At 41.0% G+C, this 19,777-nt stretch overlaps 1 protein-coding gene across 4 annotated transcripts in view; it reads left to right on the top strand.

Annotated features, from left to right (window-relative positions):
- MDM1 (Mdm1 nuclear protein) overlaps positions 1-1,665 on the top strand; it is a 54,343-nt gene extending 52,678 nt beyond the window's left edge. For all 4 annotated transcript variants that reach the window (XR_008308533.1, XM_053255646.1, XM_053255645.1 and 1 more), the window contains one exon: positions 12-1,665. Coding sequence is in view for 3 of the 4 variants with exons in the window: in XM_053255646.1 (XP_053111621.1) it covers positions 12-124 (113 nt within the window). In the remaining variant the exon portion in view is untranslated. The remainder of the gene's footprint in view (positions 1-11) is intronic.
- The last annotated feature ends 18,112 nt before the right edge of the window (positions 1,666-19,777 follow it).

The raw sequence follows: 19,777 nt of genomic DNA, 5'->3' as shown, positions 1-19,777 counted from the left end.
TCTGTTTACAGATGATGACCGATTGTCCCAGCTATCGGCTCGATCTGCTGCTTCTAGTTCCCTTGCATCTCAGGTTCTAGAACGAGCTCAAAGGAGAAAAGAGAACTTCTGGGGCAAAATGTGATGTGGTCTATATTGGAAACTATGTAGTAATTGAATATATTAATTCCAATTTGTGAAATTGTTTTGGGGCAATTTCAGATTGTTTGCAGTTACCCACTTGGAAAAAGCATCTGCTCATAGGAGATGCTGAGTATTTACTACTTCCACTGTATTTAATAGGATGTGGGGATGCAGAATCTGTCCTTTCTACCTCACTGTGTTCCAAGACCATTTAAAAATGTTCTTTAGTTGTACTGTGAACTGTATTCATATCATGTGTATAGAATTTTAAACATCTTTTAAAAAGAAAATGACAATACAGCAGAGGAATTGCACTAACTGCAATGTCTTCATCTTGTCCTTGGCCATAAATAATAGATTAAGCACATTCAGTGGAGTACAAATGGTTCAAATAAGGCTGGAACATTATAGGGCAGGGTTTCTTAACCTTGGGTCCCCAGATGTTGGCCCCCCAGATGTTGTAGTCATGGCCTTTGTGGCTGGGTATGATGGGAGTTGTAGTCCCAACAACGTCTGGGGACCCAAGGTTAAGAAACCCTGGTATAGGGTGACAGCAGCCTTCATTATGTCCTTGACCTCCTCTGACTTCAGCTATTCTGGCACTTGCTGTATATTACAGATCTCTTAATCCCATCCAAGATATCTATATAAACTCTTCACATTCCTTGAACTGGACCAGTCAGCACTAACCCTTATACTCACTCCAGTGTGGCTCAGGCACTTGCTAAAGTCTATCAAACTACTGACTGTGGCCTTGTTGATAGATCTAAAGTAGTCTTGACCTGGCCTTGATTGCTTTGACTCGTGCAGTAATGGAACTGATATGGTGCTACATGTATATTCCTCTGGAGCAATGCAAAACCATTTCTGTTTCCAGTCTGAAATTATCAAGTAAAATACATTCACAAGTGTTACTATTATGATCTATCGCCACAGCAGTCTGTTTGGCCGTAGTAATATTTGCTTTGTCACTGTCCACAATGTACATTAGAATTTCCCCTTCACTCCTTGGTAGGATTATAGCGATCAAGCTAGAAACTACAGACAAGTTATATCTCAGTCTCTAGTCCTCTAGATTTGAATGTGTCTATGGAATCTTGGTGTAAGGAAACACATGAGCAGAATATGAATCTTGTAAGCAAGCATTCCTCAACATATCTACAGAAAAGGGGGTTGCTTTCAATCATCTTTGTGTTTCAGTCACCATTCTGTTTTTCTGTCAAGGTCACATTGAATTTTGTACATGTGATTATTATTAACCCTGTCAGTAATATCCATATTAATGGCAAGATCAACTTTGAATATTGTTTGAATACTGCTACCATCACCACGCTGATCACTCTTAAAACTCAGGTAATTTAAAAGAGCTGAATAGTGCAGTGTTGTTTTGGTGTGGTATTTTAATTAATCTTTTCCCGTTTACTTTTTCTGAACCATCAGCATTACTGTGTAAAGATTTTTCAAGCTAATATAGATTTGTATATTGAAACATAGTTTTGTATGTATGTTTAAAATAAAAATCAAGTTGAGTCTCACTGTAAAGTAGATTAATTGGAAATCATTCTCAATTAAAAACCATTCTGCTGAGTTCTATTTTAATTCTGGAAGGAGTTCTGGCTGCCACATTGTACAGACCTCTGGTGGTACAGCACCACCCGTGCCACTGCATGTGTCTAAAACACTGGTGGGGCTGTTGTGGAACAGGGTTGTTCTGTCCCAAAATAATGTTTTGCTGTGCTGTATGTCAGCCACTGAATATAAAACCATTTAAACTATTTTTGAACTTAAAAAACAATTATTTATAATGTTCCAAAAAATGTTCCAGGCACTATACAAAATTAAAAACCAAACCAAACACTAGAACCAGTGTCATCCCATGAAACTGATTGCCAAGAAATTTAGGACCAACAAAAGGAAGTACTTTTTCACACAACACATAATCAACTTGTGGAATCCTCTGCCACAAGATGTGGTGACAGCCAGCAACCTGGATGGCTTTAAGAGGGGTTTGGATAACTTCATGGAGGAGAGGTCTATCAACAGCTACTTGTCTGAGGGTTATAGGCCACATCCAGCCTCAGAAGCAGAATGCCTCTGAATACCAGTTGCAGAGGGGTAAAAGCAGGAGAGAGGGCATTCCCTCCGCTCCTGCCAGTGGGCTTCCCAGTGGCACCTGGTGGGCCACTGTGTGAATCAGGACACTGGACTAGATGGGCCTTGGGCCTGATCCAGCAGGGCTGCTGTTATGTTCTCAGACAGTATATAATGGGATTTGGTTTCTGCTCAAGACTGATGAGTAGAATTTATAAAGTAATTTTAAAGACATCTATTTCATATAAGCATTGTGTGTAATGAACCTGATATTTTGGCCATAATTATTAATGCCTTGCCAGTTTTATAATATTAGCTTTTGTTTTAAAGCATCCCAAACTTAATTTCGGGGAGTATACAAATATTCATTTCTAACTTACATGTAAGTGAAAGCATGTTCTTAAGTAGGCCTTGTGCAGTACACAGTGAGAATAACCTTTCACATCCTTTCCCTGGCCAGATTTCCTGTGTATTCCACCTTTGAACCTGTTCTCATGGGATTCTGAATTTAATTGCGACTAGAAATGTGATTATGGTTCATTTGGTCCATGATGCTGTTCTTGATTGGCCTGGAGGGTGTGAGGATATGATCGAGATGGGAAACTTAGGGTTAAAAAGCAGTGGAATCAAAAACTTGCTCTCTCTGCTGCCTGTGTTAGGCACAAACGGATTGGGTAGAGTTGTTGAGGGTGGTATAGAAACTGCACAGCCAGTGTCGTTTTGGACTTTTGAAGTCAAAATATAATCGGAACCAGTGAGTTTAAGCCTTGGTTGATACTCCTACCTAAGCCAAACAGTGAAGAAAGGTATATTCATATATAATTATCTTGCTATTTTATGACATTTATGCTACAATAAATAACTATTTCATAAGAGTGATACATATAAGGGTCTCAGATGTCATTGTTTTAGGAGGCTAAGCTGGTGGTTTTAGCATGCATACTTGGAACTAAGTCCCATTGCAATCATAGGGATTTCAAATCAGATACATTTGGAATGAGGTGCTAAGAGATGAAGGCCATAGTAGCTTAGTTCCATTTGAAATAAATAGCTATATCTCAGAGGCCAAAAGCATCTACATCTCATAGGACATACTGTGCCATGAGCCACCCATCCGAGAGGGATGTGTGCTCGTTGTTTCTGAGCCAGCCAAGAGCCGGTCCATGCAGCTTCTGAAGGCAGCGCCTGCTCCGTAAATCAAAAGCTGTGTATCGTTGCTGCAGTGCCACTACTACTATTGTTCCCAAAGGCACTAGCAGTGCAACAGTGATGATGCACAGCTTCAACATCATGTCTGAAATGAATAGGGATTGTTACTTCTCACGATCTAGACATTATGCCTCTGTACGAATGGAGTCTAAGATGGCATTAGCTTTTTTGGCAGTTGCATCACATTACTGGCTCTTGTTCAACTTGTCCATTAAGACACCAAGATCCTTTTCACATGTACAGCCAGGTCTGCTCCTACCTTGTCTATTTGGTTTTTCTTACCCAAATGAATGCTTTTACATTTATCTCTGTTGAACTTCAGTGTGTTGATTTTTGGCCCAGTGTTTGAGCCTGTCAAGATGGTTTTGTGTTTTGATTCTGTCTTCTATAATCTCTCCTATTCTCTCCTTTCCCCGCTTCTTGAAGATTGGAACATTTGCTCATCTTCTGCTTTCCATCACCTCTCTGCCAGGAATTCTCTGAGATGTTACATAAAAGATCATTTTTATGATTTTATATTTCTATACCATTTTGACAACAACAAAACTCTCAAAGCAGTTTATATAGCAAAAAGTATGAGAGAGATTTTCCTGTCCCCAAAGACTTATCTTGACAAAACCCCATACCATGAGCAACAGACCTTGGAAAGATGCTATTTTAGGGGTAGTTGCATTTCTTTAGCTAAATACGAGGACCACCATTTTATAATAGTGCCTCTTTGCTCAATTAGCAGTGGTTATTCCTGTTCCAAGAGTGATTTCATACAATTCCATACTTTTTTTTAACAACACTTGAAGAACACCACATCACAGAATTAATTTACAACCAACTACAGTGGGAATATATTTTCAAAACTGTTAGCTAATTGTGTTCATTTCCTTATTGTGAAGACAATATTTAAAATTACTCCCCAATTTGAAGCTGACATATCCCTACACTGTAGCAATATATTCTTATTTGTAGCTGTGACAAATATTGTGCATGCTTTGTATGCATAGTAATTTCTCTCAGCGAGTTTGATAAGTCATTGCCTGGAATACAGCAGACGTTGCTATAAAACAGGAAATAAAGACATACCGTTACACCTGACCTAACTTTTTTCAATAGTTGAATAAGTAGGTCATTAAATGGAATATTGCCTGATTGTAAAAATTCAAAGATACTATACAAGATATGGAATTCCTATACACATTCTTCTTCACTATGACTACAGCAGGTATGTGGTCAATGAATCACCCACCCCAAGCAGATTAAAAATGATGAAACTACTTTTAATATGAGCCTTTTCTCCCATTCTGTGATTCTTCCTGGTACAGCAAAAAGGGATTTTCCAGGTTTCAGAATACTTCACAGATTGTATAGCCAGAGGTACACTCATTAAGGTGTCATTAAAGGGAAGATTTGCAAAGAATGAAATGTATATGCATTTTTTGGCTTAATAAGTTATCTGTGAGACTTCTCTCTTCTGGTTCTTTGTTCATCTCCCTGTTCTCTGGTTGCTGGTGATAATGGAGAGGCCTTATGATCAGTAATCTGCCGCAGTCTGAATTCATAAATGCCTCATATCAGTTCAATCATATGTAAATAGTGCTCCCATTTAGCAAAGCACTTTCAATGCAGCATAACTCTTTTTTAGAGATGGAATTATGTTGTTACATGTTAGGCTAAATGACTATTGTATCTAGGGTGGTGATACCACTGAAATAACTCTCAAATCTCCCGTTGCTTTGCATGGTTGTGAGTTGCATCTTTTAAACTTGGGCAAAACAGATTAATCTGGTAAATGCAGCCTAACAGAATCAATATTATGATCAATGTCTTTATTACGGTACTTGACCAGATTTCAGCTTTATTTACAGAAATGACATTCAATGCAGTTGGTACAGTCTGTCATATCACAGTTGCATTTAGGTAGCAGGAGTTTACCCATCAGGGACATCCTTACCTACCTGATAATGGGGTGGGTGGGCTTCGCCATTGCTTGATGGCTCTTGTATGCAATGACACAATATCTAGCAACACAAGAAGTAACAAATACAGTATTATCTGCAAGAAGATAAGTTACATAACAATCCACTGGTCTTCCCTGAAGATTCTCTAACAGAGGTAAAATCAATTTGCTACGTGGAGTGCTGTATCTTTTTGTATCTCCACTCCAACCAAGCCAATGTAAAAACATTATAACAAGTTAAGGTGAAGGCTCTCTGATGGGTTGGACATGTAAGATTATAAAGATAGCTTGCCGGAGATAAAATTGAGGTGATCCACCAATTCTTAATGCAGTTAGGGAGTTTGTTTCTCTCTTGTGATTCGCTATCTAAGAGACGTTGTTCTATAATTCTATTGGCTTGATCAAACCCCACAGCAATTAGAGATTCAGAAGAGATTCTGACCATCTGGACGTTTCCCCTTTAACTTGGGTAACCACTTAGAGTAGGTCTGGTCCTCGAGAACTAGGGGGCCCAATCCACTTGGTTAAAATTTTAGCTTTAGCCAATGTTTAAAGACTGCCAACCACACTCTGGCCTCCACCTTATTCACCCTAGCCTCCAGCCTTAAGGCTGAGTTGGATATGCTTTTTGGCATTTGAAGAACCTACCTTAAAAATTTAGTTTGGATAGCCTCCACAGGGGTAAAGTTCGAATACGGACCCAATTGAGCTCCAAAGAGCAGCTGTCCCCCTTTGGAGCAAGAGAACATTGAAATCACAGTAGCACTTCACTGTGCTGTTTGTGTTATATATTCTAAGTATGCTTTCCTCCCGCCGGAAGCATTAAACACCACTCCCAAGTACTTAAAACACTTAACCTGTTCAATCACGTTGCTATTGATTCTCCATCTGTGAGATTTCGGTCTCTTGGCAAAGCCCATTACTTTAGTTTTTTGGTAGTTGATTAGCAAATGGTCTTCTAAACAGAACTGGGAAAGTGGAGTGTCCTTAGTGCTCTCCCAAGGTTGATGGGTGTCCAAGAACTATAGAGATCTGCCTACTTGCAAATCTTGCAAGTAGATCTACTTGCAGAAGTATAGAGATCTGCCTACTTAGGGGGGGTGCATGTCTACCCTATTCAGATATTTAATGTGAGTTAATATAAAAGTTGAATAACGGGGGCTAAAACACATCCTTGCTTAATGCCAGTGCCTGTAGGAATTGAATTAGATAAATCACTGTTGAGATTATGTCTTACATGAAGATATGTATTGCTGTATAATTTATGAATCAGAAATAACAGACGTTTGTCAATTGAGGATACACTAAGCTTTGACCATAACAGATCTCTTATGATAGAGTCGAAAACAAATATGAAATCAATAAAGGCAGCGTAAAATGAAGAATCAGGTTTACTGCCATCTTTTCCCACAAGGGTGTTGGAGTACTTGGCTTGGATCTATTACAGAGTGGGCAGCTCGAAAGCAGCCTGCTCCTCAGCCAAGGGCACCAACAACTGTTGTCACCACTGTTGTTTTCTTTTCCCAGAGCTGCTGAATTTCAATCTGAAGGTCCTAGAATTTAGTTATTTTCCCCAATTGTTTTTCATAAACTCGTCTATCCCCGGGATTGTAATTTCAGTTATCAGAACCTGATTCTTCTTGATAACTGTCAGATCAGGCATATTGTGATCTAAATGCCTATCAGTTTCAGTTTGTATTTTGCCTCTTCATTTTCTGTGACCTTCTCAATCGGATGATTCCACCAATTCTTGCTTGCTGGCAATTTGTAATTCTTGCAAAAATTCCAGTGGATTATTTCAGCAATTTTGTTGTGTCTTTCTTTATAACCAGTCTGAGCAATTTTCTTACAACATAATACAAGGTGCTCAACCATCTCATCTGCTTCCTTGCATAATCAACACTTACTGTCTTTCTGGGTCTTATCAATTTTTGCTTTTATAACATGTGTTCATAGTGATTGTTCCTGGGCTGCAAAAATGAGACCTTCTGTTTCTTTCTTCAGTGTCCCCTTCTTTAACCACTGCCATTTTGTGCTATTGTTGACTTCCGATTCTATGTCATTAAAGAACTGACCATGCAATGGTTTGTGCCCTCTGACGGGCACTACCTTGATGAGGTGGAGAGGCTTGCAGGCTTCAAGGATACAGAGGGCTATGCTGGAGGATCACCCAAACCAGACAGGCCTCTGCTGAGAAACCAGACTAAATGTGCCTAATCCCATAACCATGGTGAGAACAAGAAAAACAAATTCTATACCAGATTGGTCGTTGCTAGAGTCGAGTGCTAGAATCCCTGGGCACTTGGGGAAAATGGGTTACAGGACTCAGGATCTTGAGCTGAGCAACCAGGGCTGGAGACTGTAGAGCTACTGGAAGAACAAACTCAACGTCGAAAATATACAGTCACAGAAAATGAAAAAAATATTATTATTTTATCATATACCACTTTTCAACAAAAATTCTTTAAGTGGTCTACATAGAATAAGTAAGTAAGATGATTCCCTGTCCCCAAAGCATTCACAACCTAAAAAGAAACAAGGTAGATACCCAGCAACAGCTGCTGGAAGGATGGTACCATGACGCTCATTAATGTTTTCACTTGTGGTCAGAAAAGGATTAAGAATGCTGACAGTATTCAATCAAAATCCCAAGTTTTTGAGAATCTCGGTATCATGCCTATTTAACATCTGGAGCTAATCTGAAAACAACTGTTTTATTGAAATTTTAAATTTTAAAACATCTTTGGAATTTTTTTTACAAAAACAGTTGTTACTCTTGGCTCCAAACTGGGACAAGAGATATGGAAGGAAGCTAGTGGCCTGTTCTGCTGAGTGACTGCATTTAGCATGTCGGCACCAAGTAGTCTTGCACCCAGCTAAGACTGCAAACAAAATGAACAGATGGGCAGGTATGAAACTGAAGGTCGGGAAATTTAGGACCAACAAAAGGAAGCACTTTTTCACACAGCACATAGTTGATCTATGCAATTATCTGCTACAAGGTGGTGACAGACATTAGCCTTGATGGCTTTAAAAGGGGCTTAGACAAATACATGGAGTATAAGTCTAACAATGGCTACTAGTCTGGTGACTATGGGCCACCTCTAGCCTCAGAGGCATGATGTCTCTAAATGCCAGTTGCAGGGGAGTAGCAGTAGGAGATGCCCTCACCTCTGTGGGATTCCCAGCGGCATCTGGTGGTCCACTGTGTGAAACAGGATGCTGGGCTAGATAGGCTTCGGGCCTGATCCAGCTGGGCTGCTCTTATGTAGGTAAGTACAAATTTGTAAACTTTTAATGTACAGAGGAAAAACACACCAGCAGCAACAAAATAAATCTTAATCTTAATAGTAGGATTAGTATTGTTCAAAGAACAATTTAGTTAATCAACTGAATCTTTTTGATTGATTAATTGAAAAAGTGTGTGTGTGTGTGTGTGTGTGTGTGTGTGTGTGTGTGTGTGTGGTGGAAATGGCTGTGCTCTAGTTTCAGCCTTCCCCCGCCTGCCATAAATGTGCACTGGATTGATTGTCACATTGTGACATTGCTTTCTTCCCACTGCATTGTGGGGTGAGACAGGGAAAGGAAAGGTGGGATATAAAAATGCTGCTACTGCAGCTTTCCAGAAAGCTGTCAATTTCTACTTACAAGATTGAAGGAAGTTGGTTCTTCCCAGTACATCAAGCCAATACAATATATCAGCTCAATGCTATGTATCCCACTCCCTGCATCGGCAGCGTGGTTCAATACTTACTGGGATTGGGTCGATAATGACTCCAATCCCAATAACTTCATCTGTGCACATTCTCAATAGACAGCCCCTTGATACCAAAGCAGAAAATGTAATGCTGCTGCTTTGATCAAGCAGCAGTGCCTTGCAAATTAGACTGGTGCAAACACTGCCTAGGAAGAGCAGCACACCCCTTCCCTTGAATCATGTGTGTCCTTGACTGAGCCTGGTTCCTGCCAAACAAAAGAGATGCTAAAAGCACAGGAAGTTAGAGTAGTCTGTAGCCTATTCAGATACCCAGATGCAATCAATGCCAGGTTCCCAAATGTGTTATGCAGATTGGGCACAATGGAGCCCTTTTCTTCTGTACTTCCTCTGAATAGCCACAGCTAAATCCACACCCTTCCTCAGGTCTGGTCACTTTGACCCAAGAATTTCCTCACCTTTGGAATCTTGCAGAGGAAATAATGTTATAAAAGGTCTTGACTTCCAAGGTGAATTTGTTCATGGGAACAAGATTCTTGAAAATCATCATAGCCTGCTGCTGCATGAGTGTGGAGGTGCAGACTCTCAGCTAATGCTCCAGAAACCCACTCAGCAGAATATATGCCTCACTAGCCACACCTTTTCTCCTATCAGAGCTGAATCACTGGGCTCCTGAATGCACTGGGAACCCACTGGACGTGGAGCACTGGGTCATGGGATTTCAGAATATTTGAGCTGAAACCATTAGCCTCAAGAGCTTCTTGCATGGGATTGTTGCAAGAAGGCCTGCCCGGGACACTCCTGGAAGTCTCAGCCTTGGGGGTGACTTTCTGTGTGGGTTTACAATGGGATTATGCCTGTGCCTGAATACTATGAGCCTCCTGAGCAGAGCTTCCAGAGAGAAGCGTCTGGGGATGGGTATGTGGGCTTGCTGCAGGCTAAACCCTGCTCTGGACTGCCTGGGAACTTGAGTGTCCACTTTCCTATGAGCATGTGCAGTGAACATAGGAACATAGGAAGCTGCCATATACTGAGTCAGACCATTGGTCTATCTAGCTCAGTATTGTCTTCACAGACTGGCAGTGGCTTCTCCAAGGTTGCAGGCAGGAATCTCTCTCAGCCCTATCTTGGAGAAGCCAGGGAGGGAACTTGAAACCTTCTGCTCTTCCCAGAGCGGCTTCTTTCCCTGAGGGGAATATCTTGCAGTGCTCACACATCAAGTCTCCCATTCATATGCAACCAGGGCAGACCCTGCTTAGCTATGGGGACAAGTCATGCTTGCTAGCACAAGACCAGCTCTCCTCCAGTGTCATAGACTTTGGTGAAAGCAGACACTCCACTGCCTAGCCTTGCTCTCTCTTGGAAAACTCTTGCGAGAGATCCTAAATCTTCCCCAGGGATTTGTTGCATCTCCTTGTCCCCCGCTGGCAAAACCTCTGTGAAGGTGGCCAAATCTCCCCCAGGAGCAGTCTCACTATCCCAATCCTCACTTTGGAATAGCACATGAAACAGCCGATATGACAAATCTGGCAAACTATTATTCCCTCTCTCTTCTTTATTTCCCTTCTGTCCCTACTCTCTCTGCTCACATTCCAGCACTCGACAGTTGCTAGACTATTAGAGCCTTTGCTCCGGCACTTCTCCCTCCTTTAGAGCTGCCTTCACTCCCTATGCAATTGCAACTGTTTCAAGGCTGCCAAATAGCATGGCTTTCATTGTGCTTCTGCTAATTCTTGGAGCCATTTTTGGAGGGGCAGTATATAAATCAAATAAATAAATAAATCCAATTCTCTTTCTCTTTCTTTCTTTTCTCCCTTCTCCCCCACTCAGTTTGTTCTAAAAGCATAGATACATACATGGGTGTGTACACATGTGCAAGCAAGTGTGGTAACACATGCCACCCATGGTTTTTGTAAATACTTGTACTAAACATAACCTTTAAAAAAATATATATATCTAAAATTATCCCTGCCTCCTCTCTCCTTTTTCTTTGTGTTGATTTTAGGTTGCGAGCTCCTTGGGGTTCTGGAAGGCAAGACATGATTTTAGCCAATCAAAAATGGGTCTGATCAATTAATGCAACCAATTCATTGAATAAGGATTGCAGCCTTACTTAGTGCTAGTAAATAACTGTAGCAGTGGAAGACTGTGTCAACTCCAGTATTGTGTATGTGTATGTGTATGCCCAAATGATAGGCAGTAACTTGCTGTTTGTACTTTGGGTATATATCAGCACTTAGAAAATCCCATTCAAGAATCTGAAATATGTCAAATTTAAAGTTCAACCTTCAGTTTATTTATATGTATAGTGATACCTATGTGCATGGACGTTTACAAAGAATTAGTCTCTGTCCCAAGGAGCTCACAATCTAATACAGGAAGAAAAACAGGAAGGGGAAGGAAGCAGAGGAGAGGCGAGGCAGATTGTCGCTGGCTCATCTGGCAGCAACTTGGAGACTGGATCTTCTCTTTAGCTGCCCTGGAGTTTTGGAACACACTCCCTGCTGAGATAAGATGTCTAACATCCTTGGTAGCCTTTAAAAAGGCCTTGAAAGCACACATTTTTGGACAGGCTTCTAGCTGTCTTCAATTGTTTTTAATTTCACTTAGTTTTAATTGTCCCCCCCCCCCATCACTAACTGCTTCGAGATTTAATGAGGGCCAGGATAGAAATGCAATCAGGAAGAAAGAGAGAGAAAAGAGAAAGGAAGGAAGAAGAAAGGCAGCTGTTAGCAAGTGGCCTCCTTTCTTCTATCATTGCCCTGTTTAAATGTTTCAGGGGTGGGGATGAGAAGGACCAGTTGAAGTGGCATTTTGCATCTTGCCTCCAATGCCCAAATAACTTGGACCATTCTTGAGTTTCAGGCTTAAGGGACAGCAAGGATAAGAGAGGGTCAACTGAAGGATCATGGTACCTTCAGACACCTGAGGATGGTGGCGCTGAGCGTGCAAAGGTCAGAGGCAGGTACAGACAAGCACAAACAAGTTTGTGCATGTTCTAGAAGACTTAACTCAAAAGAACTATACAAGTAATCCACATGAGAGAAAACTGAAATCATGGAGGAAGCATTTGTGGCTTTTGATATACCCACAATACCTCTGCTCCGAATCGTCTGTGCCATATATGGGTCAGTTGTTGAGAATATCAAAGCACTCTGATGTGTCAGACAGGGAAACTCTGTATGTAATTGTGGTTTGAAGTGTCTTCCCCAGAGCCTGTGAATGGGAAAATGAATGGCTAATTTCTCAAACATTACTGGAAAGAAAAAACCCTAACTATGTTTGAACCCTGAATACTGTATTTCTTATACAATTATATTATTACTCTGTGTTCCTGAAAACACATTTTGAGGCAAATAAGAATCAAACTTCTTGTTATAATCCTTTGCCAATGAGCTCTAAATTATTTTAATATTTTTAGTTTAGATTCATCTCAAACTGCAGAAATAAATTCAGGTTTGACAGAAAATTATTTCTTTAATTAATAATTACACTAGATTTCATAGCAAAGCTTTCATAGACAAAAGCTTAAGCCCTAAAGAGAGGGAGAGAGAGAAAAGAGGAGAGAAAACGCCAGTATACACTAGGCATACAATTTTACTAGGACCAACTTGTTTCAGGTAAACACATTTTCAGAGAGCAGTATAAAAACAAATGATATACACTCCATTTAATGAATTCAATGGCATTACAATTAAAACAGTTTATTATTATTCCCAAAATATAAACATGCCGGCTGACCTACTGCATAATGTTACTCATAGAGTGGAACACAACATTGGCAGAGTTGTGAAAGCACACAAATTACCCAAATTGAGTTGTGTAATAGTTCTGTGCCATTGTTGCACTTGCACAACAGCACTCTTGTGCAACTGCACCAACTGCTGCTTGCTGTTTGCATGCCAATAAGGCAGCATGGAGTGTGCGTCCAGCAGCGGTCGCTTCACTGGCAGACCCCTCCTCATTACCAGTGTGCTGCTAAGCCCGCACAAGTTCTTTCTCTTTCCCAATGTCTCTCCCATCCAGCATCAAGCCGGTCCACTATGTCTCTGGACAAGTTTGGTGCTGGAGGGGAGGGACAGCAGGAGCTGCTGGTGCTGGCTTCGCACAGTGGCGATGAGGTGAGGCCACTAGCAAGGAGGAAAAGAAGTGGGTATCTGGGCCAGTGAGGCAAGGGAGGGGGGCAAGGCAGCTCATTGTAATTTGCCTCAAGCAGGGTAAGGAACATAGGAAGCTGTCGTACTGGTAGGGATGTACACAGAACTGGGCAGGGGAAGTTTGAAGGTGGGGAGGTCTGATTTTAAGGGAGGGGGAGGGTGCACTTACTCCTTCCTCCGCTTCCCCCCACCAGCACTTTTTTTAGCAAAGGCTCCTTCGGGGTGGCAGCATACCTCCCTGCCGCCCCATCGTCTCTTTGCCCGGAAATACCAGGAAGTACCTGGCGCACGTGAGCATGCCGGGTGCATGTTGCGCTCACACGTGCATATTGGGCAGGCCTCTGAACTGGTTCGTGCACATCCCTACTTTTTGGTCCTTCTAGCTCAGTATTGTCTACCCCGGGGTCCCCAGCCTGTGGTATTCCAGATGTTGCTGAACTATAACTCCCATCATCCCCAGGTATAGTTTATTGTGGCTGGGGATCAGGGGTGTAGCTATCACAATGAATGGGTTCCCGTAACCAGGGGTCCCTCCAGATCCACCCCTCCCCATTCTCTTCATTATTTCTCTCACTCCGACGGGCCACCAGGGAGAGAAGCGAACATGGGCCCCCTCTCCCCTAGCTCTACCCCTGCTGGGGATGATGGGAGTTGTAGTTCAGAAATATCTAGAGTACCACAGATTGGGAACCTGGTCTCCACTGACTGGTGGTGGCTCTCCAAGGTTTCAGGCAGGAGTCTCTCCCAGCCCTACCTGGAGATGCCAGGGAGTGAAACTGGGGCCTTCTGAGTGCAAGCATACAGATGCTCTTCCACTGAGCTATGATCCCATCCTCTACGGGGAATATCATACAGTGCTCACATGTAGTCTCCCATCCAAATGAAAACCAAGGTGGACTCCACTTAGCAAAGGGGACAATTCATGCTTGCGTTGCTACCGCAAGATCAGCTCTCCTCCCCAATGAACTGGCGCTGATCAAGATTAGACAACTGTAACACATTCTGGATGAAGAACACTCAGAAGCTACAGCTAGTGCAAAACAGGTAAACAGATTCCCAGAAGGGACCTGCCAGTGGGATCACATTACTCCAATCCTAAAGAAACTGCACTGGCTTTCAGTTTGCTTCCAGGTTCAGTTCAAGGTGCTGGTAATTATCTTTAAAATCCTTAATGACTTGGACCCCAAGTACCTCAAAGAATGCCTCATACCAAACAAATCTACTGACATGATGAACAGGAGACACTTTGCTTTGCACGTCAACTCTGTCTGAAGCTCATTTTTCATGCATATGAGACAGGGCCTTTGGGGTGGCTGCCCCTAAGCTGTGGACCACTCTTTCAAAGAAGGATTTTTCCTCTATCTCTCTTGATGTTTCATAAACAGTTAAAAATTCTTCTTTTCATTTGGGATTTTGGAAAATTATCCTTCAGGCTGACTGCTGATCAGATATATATATTCTGCTGTTAGCCCTCTAAGCTTGAAATTATTTATTCTGTTTTTATGTTTTTATGCAGTTCACTTTGTGGTAATTTATTTAACTGTTCACTATTAATTTGCCTTTATATTGTATTTAGTGCATTGTAAATAGCCTTGGAACCTATGGGTGAAAGGCGATTTACAATGTAAATACAAATCAATGAATGAATATACACACTATCATACAAATGTCAATGTTGATTTTTTTTGTCAACATAACTTGACAAAAATTACTTTATGCACATAACCACAAAACTTCATTAACTCACTAAAATCTAAAATCTCCAAAAAAACCAACAGAAACACCCTACTGTGCCACTATCCATGTGTTCCATACAAAGTGAGTTAAAACTCAACATCCTGATTTAACTTTGTTTTGATAAAACAAAGAACCCTAGCCGTACCCATTTAATATTCAGTGCATATACAATCTGTGCACAATACATGTAGTACAGAACTGTATCCATACACAGTTATTTACACATTAACATTTATAGTAGTACACAATGATTGATTGGTTGATTGATTGATTTCATTTCTATACCACCCTTCCAAAAATGGCTCAGGGTGGTTTACACAGAGAAATAATACATAAATAAGATGGCTCCCTGTCCCCAAAGGGCTCACAATCTAAAAAGAAACATAAGATAGACACCAGCAACAGTCACTGGAGGTACTGTGCTGGGTGTGTGTGGATAGGGCCAGTTACTCTCCCCCTGCTCAATAAAGAGATTCACCACGTTAAAAGGTGCCTCTTTGCCAGATTAGCAGGGGTTGGCACTTTCTATCTATTCCCTACACTTTCTGCCTATTCCTTGCATTAGCATGTGCAGTATAGTAGTACACTTTCTATCTCTTCCCGGCATTTTAAATTTTCTCTTATGGATTTATATATCACCTCAACTTGTGTGTCTAGGCAGTTTACATTATACGACTACAAAAGTTCCCAAAGTGGTTTAGAGGGAACTGGGGAGAGAGAAGATGGATCTCTGTTCCCAAAGGGGGACCAGTTGGTGTGGACTTATGAACAACATGAGAGGGTAGAACGTTCTTATCATGTTGTCAACAAGGGGTGTCATCCTACGTTTTATTATTCAAAAGACAAAACATCAACTGGGGAAGAACAGAAACATCAGTAGGAAACTGAGAGATTTACAAAACAGCATCCTTAGAAGTGAATTGATTGAAAAGAGATGTTCCATGTATAAATACAAACATTTGAAAGAAAAGGAAATTAGTTAGATTCAGCATCTCCTTTCTCTGCTAAAACAAGGAAGATATATATGGGTTCAACTAATGGACAAAGTATATTATGAGATAAGAAGGACAAATATCATCGTAAGGACAAAAAGATTAATCAGGTATTAAACACCTATGGGACTAAAAAATGAATGGGTGAAGTGGAAGAAACAGGAAGACCGAGATATACAGTGACTGGGGCTGTACAGTTATCACAAGTCCAAGAACAACTATTTAGTTTAGGTCCATCCTAAACTAAGCTATATGGACAAACTAGAAAGGAAACGTGTAAAACAGGATATACAGTACTCCTATGTAAAAGATATATTGATGATATAATTATCTTAATTAGGTCTAGAGAAGCAGCTGTTGCTGATGAGATTTTTGAGAGGTTGAATATAGTAGAAAGCATAAGGTTAACTAGAGAGAGTCCCAAAGTATTGAGTTGGTTACAGTATTTGGAAGTGGAAATTCATCTTGCGGGGAGTAGTGCCAAGACTAAGTGGTATAGAAAGACTTGATTATTAACAATACATCAGCACATCCACAGATTATTAAAACTCACATTATGGAGAACATAATTAAAAGAGCAGTAACAGTCTCATCAGAAGAATATAAAGAACAATCAAAAGAAAGAGCTATAGCACTGGGACAAAGTAATGGCTACAGGTTTTCTTTAAGAAGAATAGCAGAAATTAAATTTGTACCTGGATTACCTGTTTTGAAAATTCCCTTTGTATCTGACAGTTTTGTTATGTAATGTCCTTGTTATGTAATGTCCTCTGGCATTGTCTAAGTATGACATTAAGGCCAATGTGATGGTTCAGTCAGCTAAGCCGCTGAAACAACTGATGAGGTTATACGATAGGAGATGTGACAAGACAGATTGTCCAGTATGTGAAATGGGGGAGGGGAGTTGTGGATTGAAAGTAGTGTATAGAATAATTTGTAAAGAGTGTGGGGAGTTTTATATTGGAGAAACAGGAAGCAAGTTAATCACTAGATTTAAAGAACACTTGGCAGATACAAAATATGTGAAGAGAGAGAGGCCATGGTCAGCACATATAACCAATATCATGAGGGAATAACAATGCCTATTAAGGTGGAGGTATTGGAGGTGGACCATTGCCTAGTATGAAGAAAGATGAGAGAGGCTCTCTCTCTCTCTCTCTCTCTCTCTCTCTCTATATATATATATATATATACACATACATACATACATACATACACACACACACTCAAACCCAGTGTAAATGGTAAAGAAGAGCTAAAGTAGACCGTGAAGTATATTGGAGTATGTGGTGTAGGAACACAGACACACAGCTGTGTGAACTTGCTTCTCTTTATCCCTTTTTTTCCCCTGCCCCCACACCTGTTAACCTCATTTGTTGATTGAAATTCCTGCCAGAGTGTGTGTAATTCAAACTGTGAACCATATAAACAGATGATCCACAAAAGAAGCAGGAACAACACTGAGGCTGGTGTCTGATGCCGAAACGTCTGTTTCTATTAGGCATTTAACAACATTTTAAACAATGTTTTGGTTTTTTAAATTATTATTTATTAACGTATTTTTATACCAGCAAAAACCTACGTCTCTGGGCGGTTTACAACAAAATAAAAACAGAAAATAAAACATTAGTTAAAACAAAAATGCAAAGTTTAAAACATTACAACAATTTAAATTTTTTTAAAGAATATTTTAAAACAGCATTAAAACAATATTAATAAAAAGCCTGGGTGAACAGATGCATCGTTAAAGACTTTTTTAAAGTTGTCAAAGATGGGGAGGCTCTTATTTCACTAGGGAGCGCATTCCAAAGCCTCGGGGCAGCAGCGGAGAAGGCCTGTCCCTGAGTGGCCACCAGATGAGCCTATGGCAACTGCAGACGGACCACTCCTGATGATCTTAATAGGTGGTGGGGTTAATGAAGAAGAAGACATTCTCTTAAATACCCAGGGCCCAAGCTGATTAGGGCTTTATAGGTTATAACCAACACTTTGTATTTTGCCCAGAAACGTATCAGCAGCCAGTGTAGCTCCTTCAATACAGGAGTTATATGGTCTCTCCGAGATGACCCAGAGACCAACCTGGCTGCCTCATTCTGGACCAACTGTAGTTTTTGGACTACATACAAGGGCAGCCCCACATAGAGCGCATTGCAGTAATCCAGTCTGGAGGTTACCAGCAGATGTACCACTGTTTTGAGGTCATCCATCTCAAGAAACGGACGCAGCTCGCATATCAGGCAAAGCTGATAGAAGGCACTTCTGGCCACCACCTCAACCTGGGACACCAGGGAGAGGCTTGGATCCAGAAGCACCCCTAGACTGCGTACCTGTTTGTTCTGGGGAAGTGTGACCCCATCCAGAACAGGCAGATCAAAATAGGATCTCGAGTTCTGACCCTGCACACTGAGTACCTCCTTATCTGGATTCAGTCTCAGTTTGTTATACCTCATCCAGCCCATCAACGACTCCAGGCAGGCATTTAGGGAAGTTATACCCTCTCCTGATGATGCTGACATGGAGAAATAGATTTGGGTGTCATCAGCATACTGATAGCACCCTGCACCAAATCTTCTGATGATCTCTCCCAGTGTTTTCATGTAGATCTTAAACAACATCGGAGACAATATGGAGACCTGAGGCACACCATACAAAAGTTCAGATTCTGAAGAACAGCAGTCTCCAAGTGACACCATCTGGAACCTGCCTGACAGGTAGGAGTGGAACCACTGCAAAGCAGTGCCTCCAAATCCCAACCCCCTCAGACGCTCCAGGAGGATACTATGGTCGATAGTATTGAAAGCTGCGGAGAGGTCCAAAAGGACCAACAGACACGCACTTCCTTTGTCCATTCTCAATTGGAGATCATCCATCAGGCCAGCCATGCAGTTTCCACCCCATAGCCAGCCCAAAAGTCAGTTTGAAAGAAAACTTTTTACAAGTTTTATCATCTGTTTTTATACAATAAATTTGAAGGTCTTAAAGGAATAAAGATTAGGATTCATCAGTGATTGGCTAACTTACCATTATCCAGGTACTGGGTTCATGAAAATCATGCAACTGATGACTATTAGATAGCGGTGCTCATGTGTGAACCTATCTTTATTGGCTAACAATGCTCCTCTTTCTAGAAAACAAGCTTCACACCCTGTTTGGCTAACTATGGTCATATCAATAAGAAGAGGAGAAGCAATCTGTAACGAGTTTAGTTTAAGTTGAAAGTGGTAAACACAGATATAGCACTCAGATTCCCAATTACTCCCACTTACTCCCCCCATGTCTCTTATTCGTGTAATAGAATGTTGACTTCTATTTATTCCAGTTAATAGAAGTCACACAACACAAATGCCCCCATGCTGTTTTAACTAGTTGCACAACTGCCCACCTTCACAACATGCTCAGGACTACCTTCAATGTGTGCAGGAGCCCCAGTGCATTGGAAACACAGACATTGGCATGCACAACATGTCAGCCAATACTACTATTGATCTTTATTTTTAGCAAGGTGGTTTTAAGAAGACAGCACAATTCATACAATCTTCTGCACAGAGGTTCAAATACCCTTTGAATGCAAATAGTATATAACCACTGTAATGCAAATAATACAAAAGTAAAACATTATTGTATAATTATATAATATATCAAGAGAGCAGACTTTTTTTTAGAATTTACAGCACAGCACAAAATTCACAAGTCAAGTTCTTGGTCTATACAGTTTGATGTGAATCGTAACTGTAACCTGAACATTACGTTTCTTTTTTCCAAAGGTTGTTCAGGGCAGGAACCCATGTAAATTGCAATGGTT

The sequence above is a fragment of the Hemicordylus capensis genome, chromosome 5, assembly GCF_027244095.1.
Source record: "Hemicordylus capensis ecotype Gifberg chromosome 5, rHemCap1.1.pri, whole genome shotgun sequence".
Classification (NCBI taxonomy): Eukaryota; Metazoa; Chordata; class Lepidosauria; order Squamata; family Cordylidae; genus Hemicordylus; species Hemicordylus capensis.
The sequence above is the reverse complement of the archived record's forward strand: the minus strand, read 5'-3'. Positions and strand labels throughout refer to the sequence as shown.